The sequence below is a fragment of the Nasonia vitripennis genome, chromosome 2 (genome assembly GCF_009193385.2).
Source record: "Nasonia vitripennis strain AsymCx chromosome 2, Nvit_psr_1.1, whole genome shotgun sequence".
Classification (NCBI taxonomy): Eukaryota; Metazoa; Arthropoda; class Insecta; order Hymenoptera; family Pteromalidae; genus Nasonia; species Nasonia vitripennis.
The window spans coordinates 26182949-26197307 of NC_045758.1; the positions used below are offsets into that span (position 1 = coordinate 26182949).

A 14359-nucleotide genomic window follows, 5' to 3' on the forward strand; every position below is an offset into this window, starting at 1 on the left:
ATTCCGCACGCAAGTTTAAATTAAAGCAGTTGGCTTCCCTCATTGCAAGCGCGCGTACTTTCCCACTTAGCATTCCCGAGCATACCGCGCGCCGAGAGAGAAGGGGGTAGAGACAGACCCTCGGGAGGTATACCTATTGCAAAGAAGAAAGTGGGGGGACGAGCTTATTGTGGAGCGGCTGCCGGCACTCGCCTCTATTTTTTTGTTTGCAGCCGATGAAAAATGCTTATTCCCGTGCAGCTTGTGTTATTCTCTACTCTCGCCCTCTTTCATTTTGCCGCGATTACGCGCGAGCGAGATTTCACCCCGGGCTGCTTTGTGTGTGTGTACATAATTCACGGGTAATTTCATCACGGCCCAAAGGCGCTCGAAATTTTTTTCTTCGCCAGCCAGACAGACGGATGAAGTGTTTTCAGGCATGTTAAATCCGCGCACGCGAGAGAGATCGAATTAGCCGTAGGAGCGAAAGAAAGCCACACTGACCCGTAAATTCATGAGAGGGAGAGAGAAAGCGGCTGACGAGTGTAACGGGCAAAGCTATATACGGAGGCGAGCAGCCAAGCAAGCGAGCGAATATATATGGAATTTGCGGTTTGCGGGAATGCGAAATTTACGAGCTAATGAAATCGATTATATGCGCGAGCTGCGTTATAGCCCGGCCTTAAAATAGATACGCTTACGAGGCTGCTGCTGCTGCTGCTGCTCGGCAGACTCGTTATGCGCGAGCTTCGGGGCATAAATCGCCCCGAGGAATGGAGCACTTATTCGACAGGTGATATTGATTTTGACGACGCGCCACGCGCGTCGTTATCCCGCCGGCTTCTTTTTTCCTCCTCTACCATAGCAATTCGACGAGGGAGAAATTATATTTGCGAAACACTTGACACTTGCCTCCAATTAATTCCCGACGACGAGCATCGCGCTCCGCGGTGATTTACAGTTTTCTCCCTCTTCTCCTCTCGCGGCCCCTCTTGAGATTTATCGACAGCTCATTAATCGTGCAATTTGTCGGCGCGTTGATCAAAGATCGAATCTATACACGCACACAAACACGCTGGGAGCAGCAGTGCCCGGCAAGTTGCTGCAGACACGAGAAGGAGAGCTGAGCGAGAGATTCGCATCGCTTATTCAAGGATCGTAGTAGACGACGGCGGCGGCGAAGCTTCGGTAAAGGCTCGGGGGTTCCCTCGGGCGCAGTTACCGACAGCCAATAAAACTTTGCTGGCACTACTAGGGACGTGACCGAGGCCTTTTTGGACACGCTCGCTAATGTCCAGAGGCCGACTCGGCTGCTGCTTCATTTCCAGTAGCGCAGCAGCTTCGCCTGATCCAAGAAACTTCCTGCAACTCGACCGCGATTATTTAGCTCGCTGTGTTTTCTCCCCTCGCTTTGTCTTCCTTTTCTGCAGCAGTCCTCTCTCCAGCGAGCAGCAGACTTCGGGTTTGCCAATTTTTTTTTCTTTCGCTCGCCGGGGCAAAAAAGCTCGCAGACTAATTTTCCGCTGTTCGTCGCGCGACGCGACGTTAATTTCACGCACCCCGAGACGACGGATTGAATTGAAGGGCGCGGCAAAAGACAGAGCAGCCGTAAAAAAGACGCATCTCACCGCGCGCGAGTACGTAATCGCTCTCTCAGTGGAGCTTTCACAACGGCAATGCGAGGCAATTAGTGGCTTTGGGCCCTCGAAAGCGCTCGCTCGCTCGCTCTCTCTCTCTCTCTCTCTCTCTCTCTCTCTCTCTCTCTCTCTCTCTCTCTCTCTCTCTCGGCTCCTCCCCTTGCGTACTCAAGGCGAACACGATTCTGCACTCGCTTTAATTGAGAACTCCCGATTTCCGTGAGACGACGGCGACGTCTCCGCGTGGAATTGGACAGCCGCGAGAACGTCATCGGCCTCGCACAGTCGTCTCGCGGCCTGTCCATTATGGGATTCGATCGACGGGATTATTTATTGCTGTGGATAGCTATATGCAGTTACAGTGCTTCGTGAGGAAGAAGCTATCCCGTGTCGTCGTCGTCGAGAAGGAAAAAGTTATTCCCACCGAGAAGAGCGAGAGCGGGATTTTTTTCTGCCGGAGGCAGATGCGTGAAGGTGACACACCTACGCGCTTTTCCTCACGGGCTTTCGGAGGGTGTAACGAAGCGGCGAGTATAAGGGCTCCGGGTTGATTTATGCGCTTGAGTCGAGGCTCAAATTGAATGATACATCGACGTAATGGTTTTTTACTGGGAGAACATTTCGAGGGAGTAGAGCAAGAGGGATAGAGCCCTCCTCTCTTTACACACCCTATAATTCAAAATTAGATCCGGCCCCGCTGAGTACACCCGCTTCATTCTCTCGGAATAAGATTGAGATATCAAAGAAGAGAAGATGGCTGTGGATATATAGCTTCTCTTCCCTTTCGCAGACAAATATCGAATATCGACTGCTGCTGCTATGCGCGGAATCAGTGCACACACATACACACCTGAGGAGCTTCCAATTATGCATGAAGCCCGACGACGAGACGGGGGCTACTCTCCTAGCTGTTGCTTATCGGCGAAGCCGGTTCGTCACGATCGCGAAGAGGTCCACAGCGTTTGCCTCGAGCCAATATTTGCCTACGCTTTCTGATCCGCCGCCTCTATATAGCACGACTAAATGGGAGAGGGGAGAGGATCCTCGCTTTCTCCGTCGATACTAATGCGACGCGAGACGAGAAAGACGATGTCCTGCATAGACGTACCTGAGAGAGTATGTGCGACGCGCAAATTGTTGGGAGTGAGAGATGGCCTGCATGAGAGAAGGGCCGTCCCTAATGATTGGAGTAACGCGATTAGGCGGACTAACGCGCGCAGGATGTCTGCAGCGCTGGACTATGGTTTACTTCCTCGTTATCGGGACTGGGGTGAGCTATACGCTTGGTTGCTGAGCGCCTGACGAATGGCTGCATTGTTGGCTATAGGCTCCGGCGCATTGTCTCGCCGTCGCTAATTATTTTTCGAAGCTATAAATGAAGAATATCGATAAACATATTTAGCAGTAGAAAACACCGTTTGTGGTCAGGCATGCCTACTCAATTCTTATAATTTATGACGTTACAAAAAATAATATACAAAACTAGACTTTGGATCCCATATTCCATCCGCGCGGGCGGATTATCTTATTATTGTAAAACGCTCGACTAGCCCCGGGCCAAGAAAAATTTCCCCCGTCAGCGGAGATTTTAAAGTTTTAAATTGATAATTTAGCGAGAAAGAAAAGATCTCATTGCCGATACTGACGGGATTACCCGGGCAGATGTTAGCCCCTGACGCACGAAAGAAGAATTTCCAGCGCTAATCGGATTAAAACGGATTCGCGAGAGTTGCACCGCTGCCGTCAGTGGCGGTGCAGCTGAGAGCGATCGAGACTTCTTTTAGTTTTTAAAATTCTTCTTTTTCACGGCTGTCGATAAATCAGTCGCGATGAAAAAAAAATTCGCTTCTTTTTCGGGGCCCCCCGCCCTTGCGTTATTTTAGGAATTTCTCCTCCTCGGCGTATAATACTTTGATGCTCCTTCAGTTTTTAATCCCGTGCCTTTTTTCAGCGCGAAACTTCTCGAATCCTCTCTACTTTTTATACGCGACGAATCCTTCGATCCTGGCTTGTAAAAAAAGAAGCGCGAGTGGCGATAAGACAGAATTCTAGGAGGCGCTCTCGCGAAATTGATGCGGTCTTCCTTCGAGCGAAGCGGAGGACAGCCCGGCAACAACAGCTAGAGCTCTGAAGCTGGCATAATTGCGATCGCGCGCGAGGTTCTCGGACAAGCAGCGAGTGCCAATTACGCGAGTGCGCCTGACGTCCCACCCGAAGTCAGACTCTTACCCTCTCCCTCTCCTTTCTGTATATACAGCACGAGGACGAAGGCTATGCCGTAGCTATACGTATACACACAAGCGAGCGCTTATCGTACGTTTTGTCGGAGCCGCCGGGAGGAAAGCCGTGAGCAGCTGTATATGAGGCGGAGCGCGGGAGGATAAGAGAGAGAGAGAGAGAGAGAGAGAGAGAGAGAGAGAGAGAGAGAGAGAGAGAGAGATACACACACACACATGCTCGCAACGGAGCTCGTCGATCAATAGCCGGAGATACATACGTACGAGCTTTGCCGTCGCTCGTTCGCTCTCTGACCCATCGATTTCCCATTCCTTATACTCTTCGCGCTGTGGCTGTGTGTGTGTATGCGCGAGCTGCGGTATGCGACGTCGCCCTCGACTCACTCTTACTTTCTCGGGACAGGACTTCTTCTTCGTCGCCGTCGTCGTCGTGAGCTTTACTTTACTTTCTCGAGGTTGACGCTGTTTTGGTCGCTCTCTGGCTTATGCTCCCTCTTCCTCGCGAACTTTCTTTTTTTTTGCCAACGCGCCCGATATATAAGTGATTTTCTCGGAATTCACAGGGGAACCGATGCGCGAACTATTAACGAGTCCACTGAGTGGCCCCGGCGAACTTCTCTCTGTCGGCCACAAAAGTGATTCGCCGAGTTTCAAAAATTTTACGACCCGAGAGAGAGAGAATCCGACCGCAGCGAATCGTTAAATTATCTTCGGAACTATTCGCAAGACACTTTCGCGCGCGCGAGCCAGAATCGAGCTCGTAAAATGCAAAAGGTAGAAAAGACAATTCCTGAATTTCTCCAGGCCGGTCGAGCGTTACAAGTCTAATACAAAGCCCGGCGCGCTCGAACAATCTTCCTTCTTACGCGGCCGTGTGCGCGTCGACCGCAGAAGCAGCTGCTGCTTCGCAGCTTCTTACACAGCAGTGTGTACGTGTATGTGTGGGTTATACAAGCTAAGGTATCTCTACGCGTCTCCTTATTTGTACGAAATGACGGCCATTTTCTCGGGCTCCGTCACCTCGACCACCTTGTTATCCGAGTCAATTTGGAGGACGCCCTAAGAAATGTGGACGACGCAGATAAAATATATAAACTCTCTCTACGGCTCTGCGGCAACAACGAATCGCGCTTTATTTACGGACCCGCCGCGTGCGCGTCCTCGTGTTTACGGTGCCGTGTTTTCCTTGCTAAGTGATTTTTACGGCTCTACACGCAATTGGAAAAACATCGGGCTTTGAGCAGCCCCGGAATGACGGCCAACTAATCGTTCGCTAATCGGCTTACGATGATTCGAATTCGACCGCTGGTTTGTCCGACTGCCAAACAACGCACGGCTTAATCAGATTTGCCGAAAAATTTAGTTTGCCCTCCTGGTTGCGGCTTAACTACTACGCCGTGTACACGCCGACGTCAATTATGCAAGCAATAAAGGGCGCTTACCTTTGGAACTGCCGGTGTACTTGTCCCGCAGCACGTTGATTTGATGGACTCGGCCGAACTCCTCGAAGATCGTCCGCAGGTCGTTCTCGTCCAAGTCCTTGGGCACCTGGCCGACGAACATCTTGATGTTGTCGGGGTCGGGCTTCTCCACGCTGTTGTTGTTCATTATACTGAAACCGATATCGAAGCCATCAGCCAATGCACATTTGTTAGACTAATTATACACGAAGCATGAATATATTTCATCCTAACGATAGCGCGACAACTATGCGCCTGTTGTAATCCCGGCAGTCTCCCCCATTGAATTACCCTCTCGCTTTCTTCCCCGCATCGCATAATCATAATAGCCTTCCGATGTAATACCTTAAAGAAGAAACGTCTACCCTCGGCTCTCTCCCTCCAGTGGGCTCTCGGTTCTCACCGGCAGGAGGCATGAGTTATGTAGACCAGAGCAGTAGCGAGTGTGCGGCTGGTTTCACGAGCGGAAGGCATTACCGCTTCACGCTCGCGCCGCGCGACAGTTTGTTGCGCCGTAAAATCGCGCTTGCATAAAGTTCGCGCTTGCGAGTCTGAAATATACTGACCCGGGCGTATAGTTACACCCTGGCCCTCTCTCTCTTCTCGGCTTCTCCGTTTACACTCGTGAGTTGCGGGCGCACAGTAGGGTCGAATGCGACCCGCGGCTCTCTCTCTCTCTCTCTCTCTCTCTCTCTCTCTCTCTCTATCTCTTTCTCCGCGCATGGGAAGAGGACGCGTATGTAAATCTTGAGTTTTAGGGGCTCCGCTAGGCTTTGATCGTTTCGCGGTATTTGGGTCAAGTTGCGCCTGTATTCGCTTTTTCGAGCTTTTTCTCTCCTCTCGAATATTACGCCTGCACATCGGGCAGTGTTGTACCAACAATAATACACTCCGTAACGCAAACGTTTGGAGAGCAAGTTTGCAGGCTCGAGCGATGAAACGTCCATCGAAGCCAGCGGTACGTGCAGCGCAAGTGTTTACCCAAAATTAGCCACACTCAGCAGATTAATTCGAAGAAAAGTGGAGCACAGATCCGGAGAGACGTCGGGCATTGCATCGGATCCGAGGGAAACTACACGCGCGCAGCCGATGCTTTGCACAGACGGCGCGGAGATGCTGATGCAACTCTCTCTCTCTCTCTCTCTCTCTCTCTCTCTCTCTCTCTCTCTCTCTCTCTCTCTCTCTCTCGCAAGGAGAAGATTAATTTGCACAGGCGGCTCGAATCAGTGTGCCAATATCGGTCAGGCCGGCAGCGCAGTCGAGCCAATGGAGTGGTACACATCAAAGGCCCCGTCGAGCTAGAGAGAGAGAGAGAGAGAGAGCATTACGTCTGCGCAGCCGTGGCGGCTACTTAATTTCCTATATACAGTCTGTGTACCACTAGAGACGCCCTCCTTCTCCCCAGGAATGCAGCCTCATAATGGAATAAGACTCGACCGCGAGCTCTCCCTCTCGAGAGACTGCAACAATATTGCTCCAAGCAGAGAGTGCACAGAGACGTCATCGAGCGCCGATGGAATATATCGGAGGTTGAATTTTCACTCGGTCTTCGAGGCGCTGCTGGCGATTCATTTGAATAAAGTTCCGAGTATAAGGTGCAAAAAAAAAGAAAGTTGAACTCCAAAGAGGATAAAGAGGGCGAGAGAGAGAGAGAGAGAGAGAGAGAGAGAGAGAGAGAGAGAAAGAAAGAGAGAGAGAGAGAGAGAGAAGAATCTGAGAAATGGGCCGCCGCTGCCGTCGCCGCGAGGAAGGAAGGGAGGCAGAGGCAGCGGCAGCACAAAGTTAAGGATAACCCTGTCCCCTTCGCCACTCGGTAGCGTAATGTATGTGGCGATTCGCGCAGAGAAGAGAGAACTTGCCGCCTTCGACGAACAATGCTTTCCGGCGAGTTTCGTTTCCTGCGGCCTGGCTTTCGGCTGCTCCTCCGAAACTTCGCCAATATTTTAGAGCTCGGCTTTCGCACACATATCTACTTACACGTACGTATATAGGTGCGCCTGCCGGCGGATTTAGCGCCGGAGAGAAAGAGAAGAGAGGAGGAAAGGGCTGCGCGCACAGCGATCTTGTATAACACCTCTCTCGGGGCCGTTAAATAGTCCCTGCGCTTGTGCAGCAGCAGCGGCAACGGCTCTCTCCTACTGCTACCAAGATTTAAGGGAAGGAACTCCTCTTGGCTCTTTCTTCTTCGCGGCGGCGGCAGCAGCTCTTCTTCTTCTTGCCCGAGCGCGTGGACAATTCAATTTTGCAGCGCCGGATAATCCTCCTCCCGGGCCGATATAAATTTTCAGCTCGTTCGCTGCGTAATTTTGTTTACTCGGCGCGCGGGATTAGAAACTGCAAAAGGTCGACGAGAAAAAAAGCAGCGGCGCGCGCGAGAGAGAGAGAGAGAGAGAGAGAGAGAGAGAGAGAGACAGAGAGAGAGAGATGGAACGAAGGGATGAGGCAGAGAGAGAGAGAGAGAGAGGGAGATCCTTGACCTGAACACTGTGAGAGAGAGAGCGCGGAAAATTGGCTTACCCCACGGACTCGCGCACTAATCGAGTAGAGTTGCGAGGGAGGAAGCAGGGCTGCTGCTGCTGCTCCGAGTGCAAGCAATTGAGTTTATCGGACAGACTAATTAGTCGCTGAGAATGCGGGAAATAGAGAGTCCAGCAGCAGCCGGTGGGTTTCAAGAGCCGCCGGCAGAAGTCGCTTATGCCCGGTAGTCGCCAGTCACGTTCTAATTGCCCGGCATCGATTCCCTCTTTCTCTCTGCCCCTCCGGAGAGCGGCGATGCCCTAAAACCATATTCCAGCTCGAAAGTTCACCACTATATGCAGCCGTAGTCGCTCTGGAATATTTGTCGGAAAAAGGAGATTAATCGGGATTTCGCCGTTGGACGTGTGTGCCTTCGAATACGGCACAACGGCGGTTGTTCGATATGCTGATGCCATTATCGAAATTATGACGAAATTTCCTGCGATTATTATCGCGCCCAGTTTATACGAGTGGCTACAGAGCTGAACGCGAACACAACGGATCATCGCATTTTTACCCATGATGCCCGCGTATAATTACGAAAGCTATTACGCGCTTGGCGTTCTCGAAGCGCCCTACATTTGCACTCGGAAATCGCATCTCTCTCTCTCTCTCTCTCTCTCTCTCTCTCTCTCTCTCTCTCTCTCCCGCCCGCACATAATTCACTAATATTCTATATATCGCGCATAATAAAGTCAAATTAGTGTGTTCTCTCGCGCGTGTGCCGGAAATAAGCGATGCGCGAATAAAATCATTGATCCCGCATAAAGGGCGGCTGTGTGCAGTAGCATAACGGTGTATTGCGCTCGCGCGCACAGCCAATCCCTCCCCCCCCCCCCTCTCTCTCTCTCTCTCGAAAAGCACAATTATCCGCATTCACATTCGCATAAATTAATGGATTAGAGCTCGAAGAATGATATGCCCGGCCGTGTATGAACGCATTGTTCTCTTTCACGTTCGCGCGCGATTCCGCGTCAAAATGGTAAATCCCCCGCATGTCGCTTTCTATCGCGCGCGCGCGCGAGCGTGCATGATTTCCAGATCGATTATTCGTAATGTCGAAAAATCATCCGGACACATCGCCACGGTAAAATCGAATGTAAAGCGCCTCTGCGTACGGCTCTCCCTGACGGAGAGTGGAGTAAAAAATAAAGCTCGATCATTTATGCATATTATCCAGCGCGTATACCTCGTTACGCCGAGGGGGACGAAATCTCGTACAGCTCGTCGCTCTCTCTCTCTCTCTCTCTCTCTCTCTCTCTCTCTCTGCTTTGACGCTGAATTTTTCAACGATCGCGCTCGCTCTCATGCCGCTAAATTCTATTGCATAATTGATCGGCCGATCCGGTTTTGCATAATAAATTCATCGCGAGATTTCAGGAGCCGAGTCGGCTTTACACAGCGCTGTACACAAAAAGTGCGCCCGCGCGACATGGCCGATTAAAGCTGCCAGGAAATAAATTGAATCGGCCGCGCGCCATCAAAACAATATCCCCCTCTCACTCTCTACGTCGCACGCGTTTGATATTTAAATCACCGGCTGATTCGATCGGAGAAGGAAGATTTTTCCCGAGTCGGAAAATATCCGCGATACCTTTGCGGAATTAACGAGAGAGGACACAAAAAGATATTCTAGGGAGGAGAGAGTTTTACCGTCGCGCTCGTTACGAGGTATTTATTCTCGCGGCCTTTGCCGTCTTTGCTACTTGTGCAGAGGTGGTAGTAGGCTGAATCACGCCCCTCGACTCTCCCTCCCACCCTCTCTCTTTTGGCATTGATTTTAATTATGTGTCTTGAGCGTTTCGCCGTCGAGTGCTGGCTTTTTGTGCCGAGCGTGCTTTTCCCGGACTGTTTTTCTAGCAAACCGTCGGCAGCAGTCGCTGCCGGAGAGAGATAACAGTCGAGTGAGGCTTTGAGTTAAAGATTCTCGATGTTGTCGGGCCACTTAATTAGTACAGTTGCCGCTGAACAGTCATGAGAGCACAGTTGCACGAGTACTTTTTTTACCGAAACGGCAATTCGCATGACTATATTGTAACTCGATCCCTCAGCTCAAAATATTCGCTAACGAAATGCTGTTCTCTTCTCGCGATTATTAAATAAAGAGCACGAGAAAAAACCAGTTGGTCGATTCGTCCAACGGACAAAAGCGAAGAAGAAGGAACGGGCGATCCGTAATCCCGGGCAGAAACGAATGTTTACCCAGATACATCCGGGGATCACGATTCGTTAGTCGTCGGATATTCGGCCTGATATGCGGAAAAAGGAGGAAGCAAAAAAAATTTGAACCGAACTATATTGAAACCTCGCGCAGGTACACAACGACGTAAAATTTGCAAGATTGCAGCCTCCCCCGGAAAGGTAGGGGCAATGAAACAGGCCGGAGTTGGTAATTAAATATTTCGGAGAAAGTTCGTAGTTTGATTTTATAGGAAAATACCCAGGTAGAGCGGGCTCGTAAAAAGAGCGAAAGAGACATGAATTTAAAAGCAAATTTTTGTCATACCCGCCGGGATAACTCCGGCGCGAAGAGAGAGAGAGAGAGAGAGAGAGCGCTCGCGCAGTTAAAAAGTAGTCTAGGACTAATTAAGTCAGACATACTTTGCCGCATGTACGCGCGCGCGTATAGTTTTCCCCGGCCGGTTGCTCTGCAAAATTAAATCGCTATACACGCGAATATCCGTTGAATTAAAGCCGAGCGCAGATCTCTGCTGCTCTACACAAAACGCTCTCTCGTGTCTTCCGCTGTGTATCTACATCCGCTTAAGAATTTAATAGCAGCGCGGCTCTCTCGGCTATGCAATACGCCCACGCTACACTTGGACTAAAAACGAGACTCTAAAATAAAATATCCGCTCCTCGACTCGAGTGAACGAGTTCCAATTAGGGCTTTTTAAAACCGGCGAAATTCGCCGGTTCATTAATTCATCCCCACGGCCGCGACGTCACGTGCACATCTGACTTTTATATCTCTGGTCGAACCGTCCCCGAGCGCTCGAGAGCGATTAATTTCTTTTCGCGAATAATCGTATACTCTGCTTCCTCGGCAGCTCTTTCCTTCTCGTCGAATAAATCGCGAGGCCTTTCATCATCGAAAGCGGAGATAGCGAGGCTTTTCCTCGCCGTCGACGTATACGTTAAAAGCTCGTCGGCAAGAAAAGCCGCCGGGAGAGGAGATATACGACACCGTCGCGCAGCGCGCCGTCCACTTCTAATTGTTTACTCTCCTCCTCCGCTGCTGTATATTATGGCTCGACTCTTCTTTCCTCGCTCCTCGGATTTTTTCTCGCTCCACACGGCTTTTTCTCTCCGAGGCTCAAGCGCAGACTTACACCACGCGTGTCTATATAGGTATAGCGAAGGTATAGCCGGTCTTTTTCTGCCTTCCAGCGCAGGTTAAGCTCATTTTTGTCGTCTTATCTCGGTGTATTCCTAATTTTTTCCTTCTCCTTCGGTCATCTAATTTCCCCTCTCGTCGCGTCGTCGGCTCTAGGATTCCTTTTACTGCGGTCGGCCTCTCGCGTTTCTCTCTTTCTCGAGTTTCCTGCACAGAGGCGTCCACTTCTATTCTCCCTCGTTTCCCGCAAGCGCGAGCTCTCGCTCAATTTAGTCAAGACGTTTTTGTTTTACGCCTCGGCGGACGCTCGCTAACGAGGCGAGCTCGTGGATGAGATGACTTTTAACGAATCGCTCTGCAGCAGTAGTTGTCGGTGACGTGGTCGCCGACAGAGTGCGCCAGCCGAGGAATAAAAGTGTATCGACGACTGCCGCAGTACGCGATTTGTGTTGTTTCTGGCTGACTACTATATTTTCAACTCGGAGCGAAAACCCGTGGTGTATTTTTTTCGATGGGTACTTTCGCGAAAAATATTTCGTTTTGGTCGTATACTTTTATATGACAGCGGCGGATAAACGCAGTGAAAAATATTCAAAAGACCGGAGCGGGAGGTTCATTCGATCGACTGTGTACGGCAAAAGTTCAATATTTATCTGCAGAATAAAGGCATCCTATCATTGCTCCATCACGAAGCAAACACTCGTGTGTATTTGCCGCGTGGAAAAAAATGAAGTGACTATATACAGGCGCGTATATAACTTCAAAGTACCGGCAACTATGTGAAAAAAATCGCCGAAAAAACTCCCGCCTCACTCGTAAATTTCAAACCGTCAGCTAAACACATCGAGCGCGCGAATTCGTAAAAAATTCAAGAGGGCGCAAACTTTCTCTCTCCCTCCACTTCCGCGATAGCAGCTGCGAGATACATAAAGCGAGCGACTTTATGACGTATACCGGGGTGGGCGAGTTAATTTTCGGGGTCATTGGACAGGACATCAATCACAGCGCGAGAGACACACTCGGTGGTGGCTTTTCGATTTGTTTACGGACGCGAAATACACACGGCGGCGGCGCCCCAGCCATGAATCAAAGAACTGTAAACTTCGTTCCTCGCAAAAGTATAAGACGATGGAATTCATAATCAGATTCGGCTGCTCTACGCTCGTCGCGCAAAGGCTCCGAGAGAGAGAGAGAGAGAGAGAGAGAGAGAGAGAGAGTTGGCACACGGCCGCCGTTAATTTCATTGCGACGACAACGACGACGACGACACAATGTTGGTGTACTCTATATACGTGTGTATGGAGAGAAGAGCGGAGTCAGCCTCCGGCGGCGGCCCGGAACAGCTAAGAACTCAATTTCATAAGGCGGCTAATGTCATTAACGTAATGCTCTTTCCGTAAATGCGGCTTAATAACGACGCCGAATGCAATTATCTCTCGTACTGCTCGTCCTGGTGTGTGCGCGCGCGAGACAGATGTAAAAAGGAGTATAAAGTACTTTGGACTGAGCCCGGATGATGAGGAATGTAAATTCGCCCAGTGTCTTTTTGCCCGTCGTTCTTCTCTTATCATTCCCTCAGGAGCCGGCGCTCTCGGCGCTCGTCTTTTAAATTCGCGCACGCGTGTGCTCGTTTTTTCAAGTTTTTAGAACTGACTAAAAAAGGTAATAACAAGCGACAGCAACAGCTCACTCAACGATCCAGTAAACCGCGAACAAACAACCGCAAGAAACTTGTTTTTTAAAGCGGCCTCTCTCCCGCTCATATATAAGCTCTCCCGGAGAGCGCAACCGCAGAGCAGCAGCAGGCCTGGCGAGCTTTTGTGCGTGCAGCAGCGCAGCTCGCTCGCTTGGGCGTCAAATTCGGTTAAAAGGCTATTCAGAAATGGCCGCTCTCGCGCAGCTAGAAAACAGTTCCCTCTCTCTCTCTCTCTCTCTCTCTCTCTCTCTCTCTCTCTCTCTCTCTCAGCTCTCAGCTCTCCCGCCTCCCGTCCGCATTCACGTCACGTTCATGCGCGCGGTGTGGCTATATAGCTCCTCCCTGAAACAAGGGCATAATGTCGTGCGCAAGTATATTGTCGACGCAAGAAAGAGCTTTAATAATCCAATCGGCCTGTTGACGATAGCCGCGACAAAGCCGAGCGAGAAATGAATGGAAGGGGGCATTGTCGATAATCAAGTTCTGTGCGCGGACGGTCAAAGGATTCAACCGGCTCTTCGAGGAATCACGTTTACGTAAATCACGTTATTATCACGTTTCGCCTTTCTGCGCAGCAACAGCGCTCAAGCAGTGAGCCGGAGGTGGGGTTAGTACGCGCGCGCGCGCGCGGCGAGCTTTTAAAGCGCGAAAATGTATAAAACCCGATGGCGAGAGAGAGAGAGAGAGAGAGAGGGCGATGAATTTCCCGCTCGCGCGAGAGGCCCATTGAAATTCAAACGAGGTCACGCGGCGGCTCGCCGAGATTGTAAAATACTTTTAGGATTTTATCGCGCCGATGGCTGTTACGCTCCACGCGTGTGTGTGGTTCGCGGCGATTCCGGTCTTTATTTCGTCGTTCGCAGGCGCGATATCGAAATGAGCTGCAGTCGGTATAGCGTTTATGTGTACGTTACGCGAATCTTTGTTTCGAATCGGTTTTCCGCAACGTGAACGAACGAAAAAAAATATTCTCCGTCGGTGTACACGTCTATAGCTTCAAAGGGTAATCTGGTACGTGCGCAGAGTGCGTCGCGAGCGAGCCGTCAAATTTATTACAATGGCCGACGCCACCGGACGCAATTGAAACGCAGTTTGCCGGCCGCAGAGCGACGGCATAAAGCGACGCGCACTGCTGCGCAGCGGTTCATCGATGACGATGCACTTGCAGTTCCACACGGCTCGTTAGGCCTTCTTTCGGCCGATAATGATTCGCCGGCACGGAATGCTGCGCGGTAGCTTTGAATTATGTGCAGCGCGACGAGAGGGAATCGACTCTGTAGGGGAGGGTGGGGCGTCATAGACACACTAACTTTCAATAATAATTACGTAATGTATAAAAAGTCTTAGGCATAAAAAAATAATAAAAATATAGAAAAATATGTGAAAAATCAAATGCGGTAGTTTATAAATAATTGTATGCTTTAATTTCTTAACCAAAAATCAAATTAAAATGTCTTAAACACTGCTCTACGTGTCCCACTAGGGGGCAACAGTGA

The 14359-nt window shown here is 50.4% G+C and overlaps 1 protein-coding gene across 38 annotated transcripts in view; it reads right to left on the reverse strand.

The window, feature by feature from the left end:
- LOC100121536 (arrest) overlaps nt 1–14359 on the reverse strand; it is a 296681-nt gene that overhangs the window by 79864 nt on the left and 202458 nt on the right. For all 38 annotated transcript variants that reach the window (XM_032596765.1, XM_032596764.1, XM_031924661.2 and 35 more), the window contains one exon: nt 5296–5465. In XM_032596765.1, the coding sequence (XP_032452656.1) occupies nt 5296–5465 (170 nt within the window). The remainder of the gene's footprint in view (nt 1–5295; nt 5466–14359) is intronic.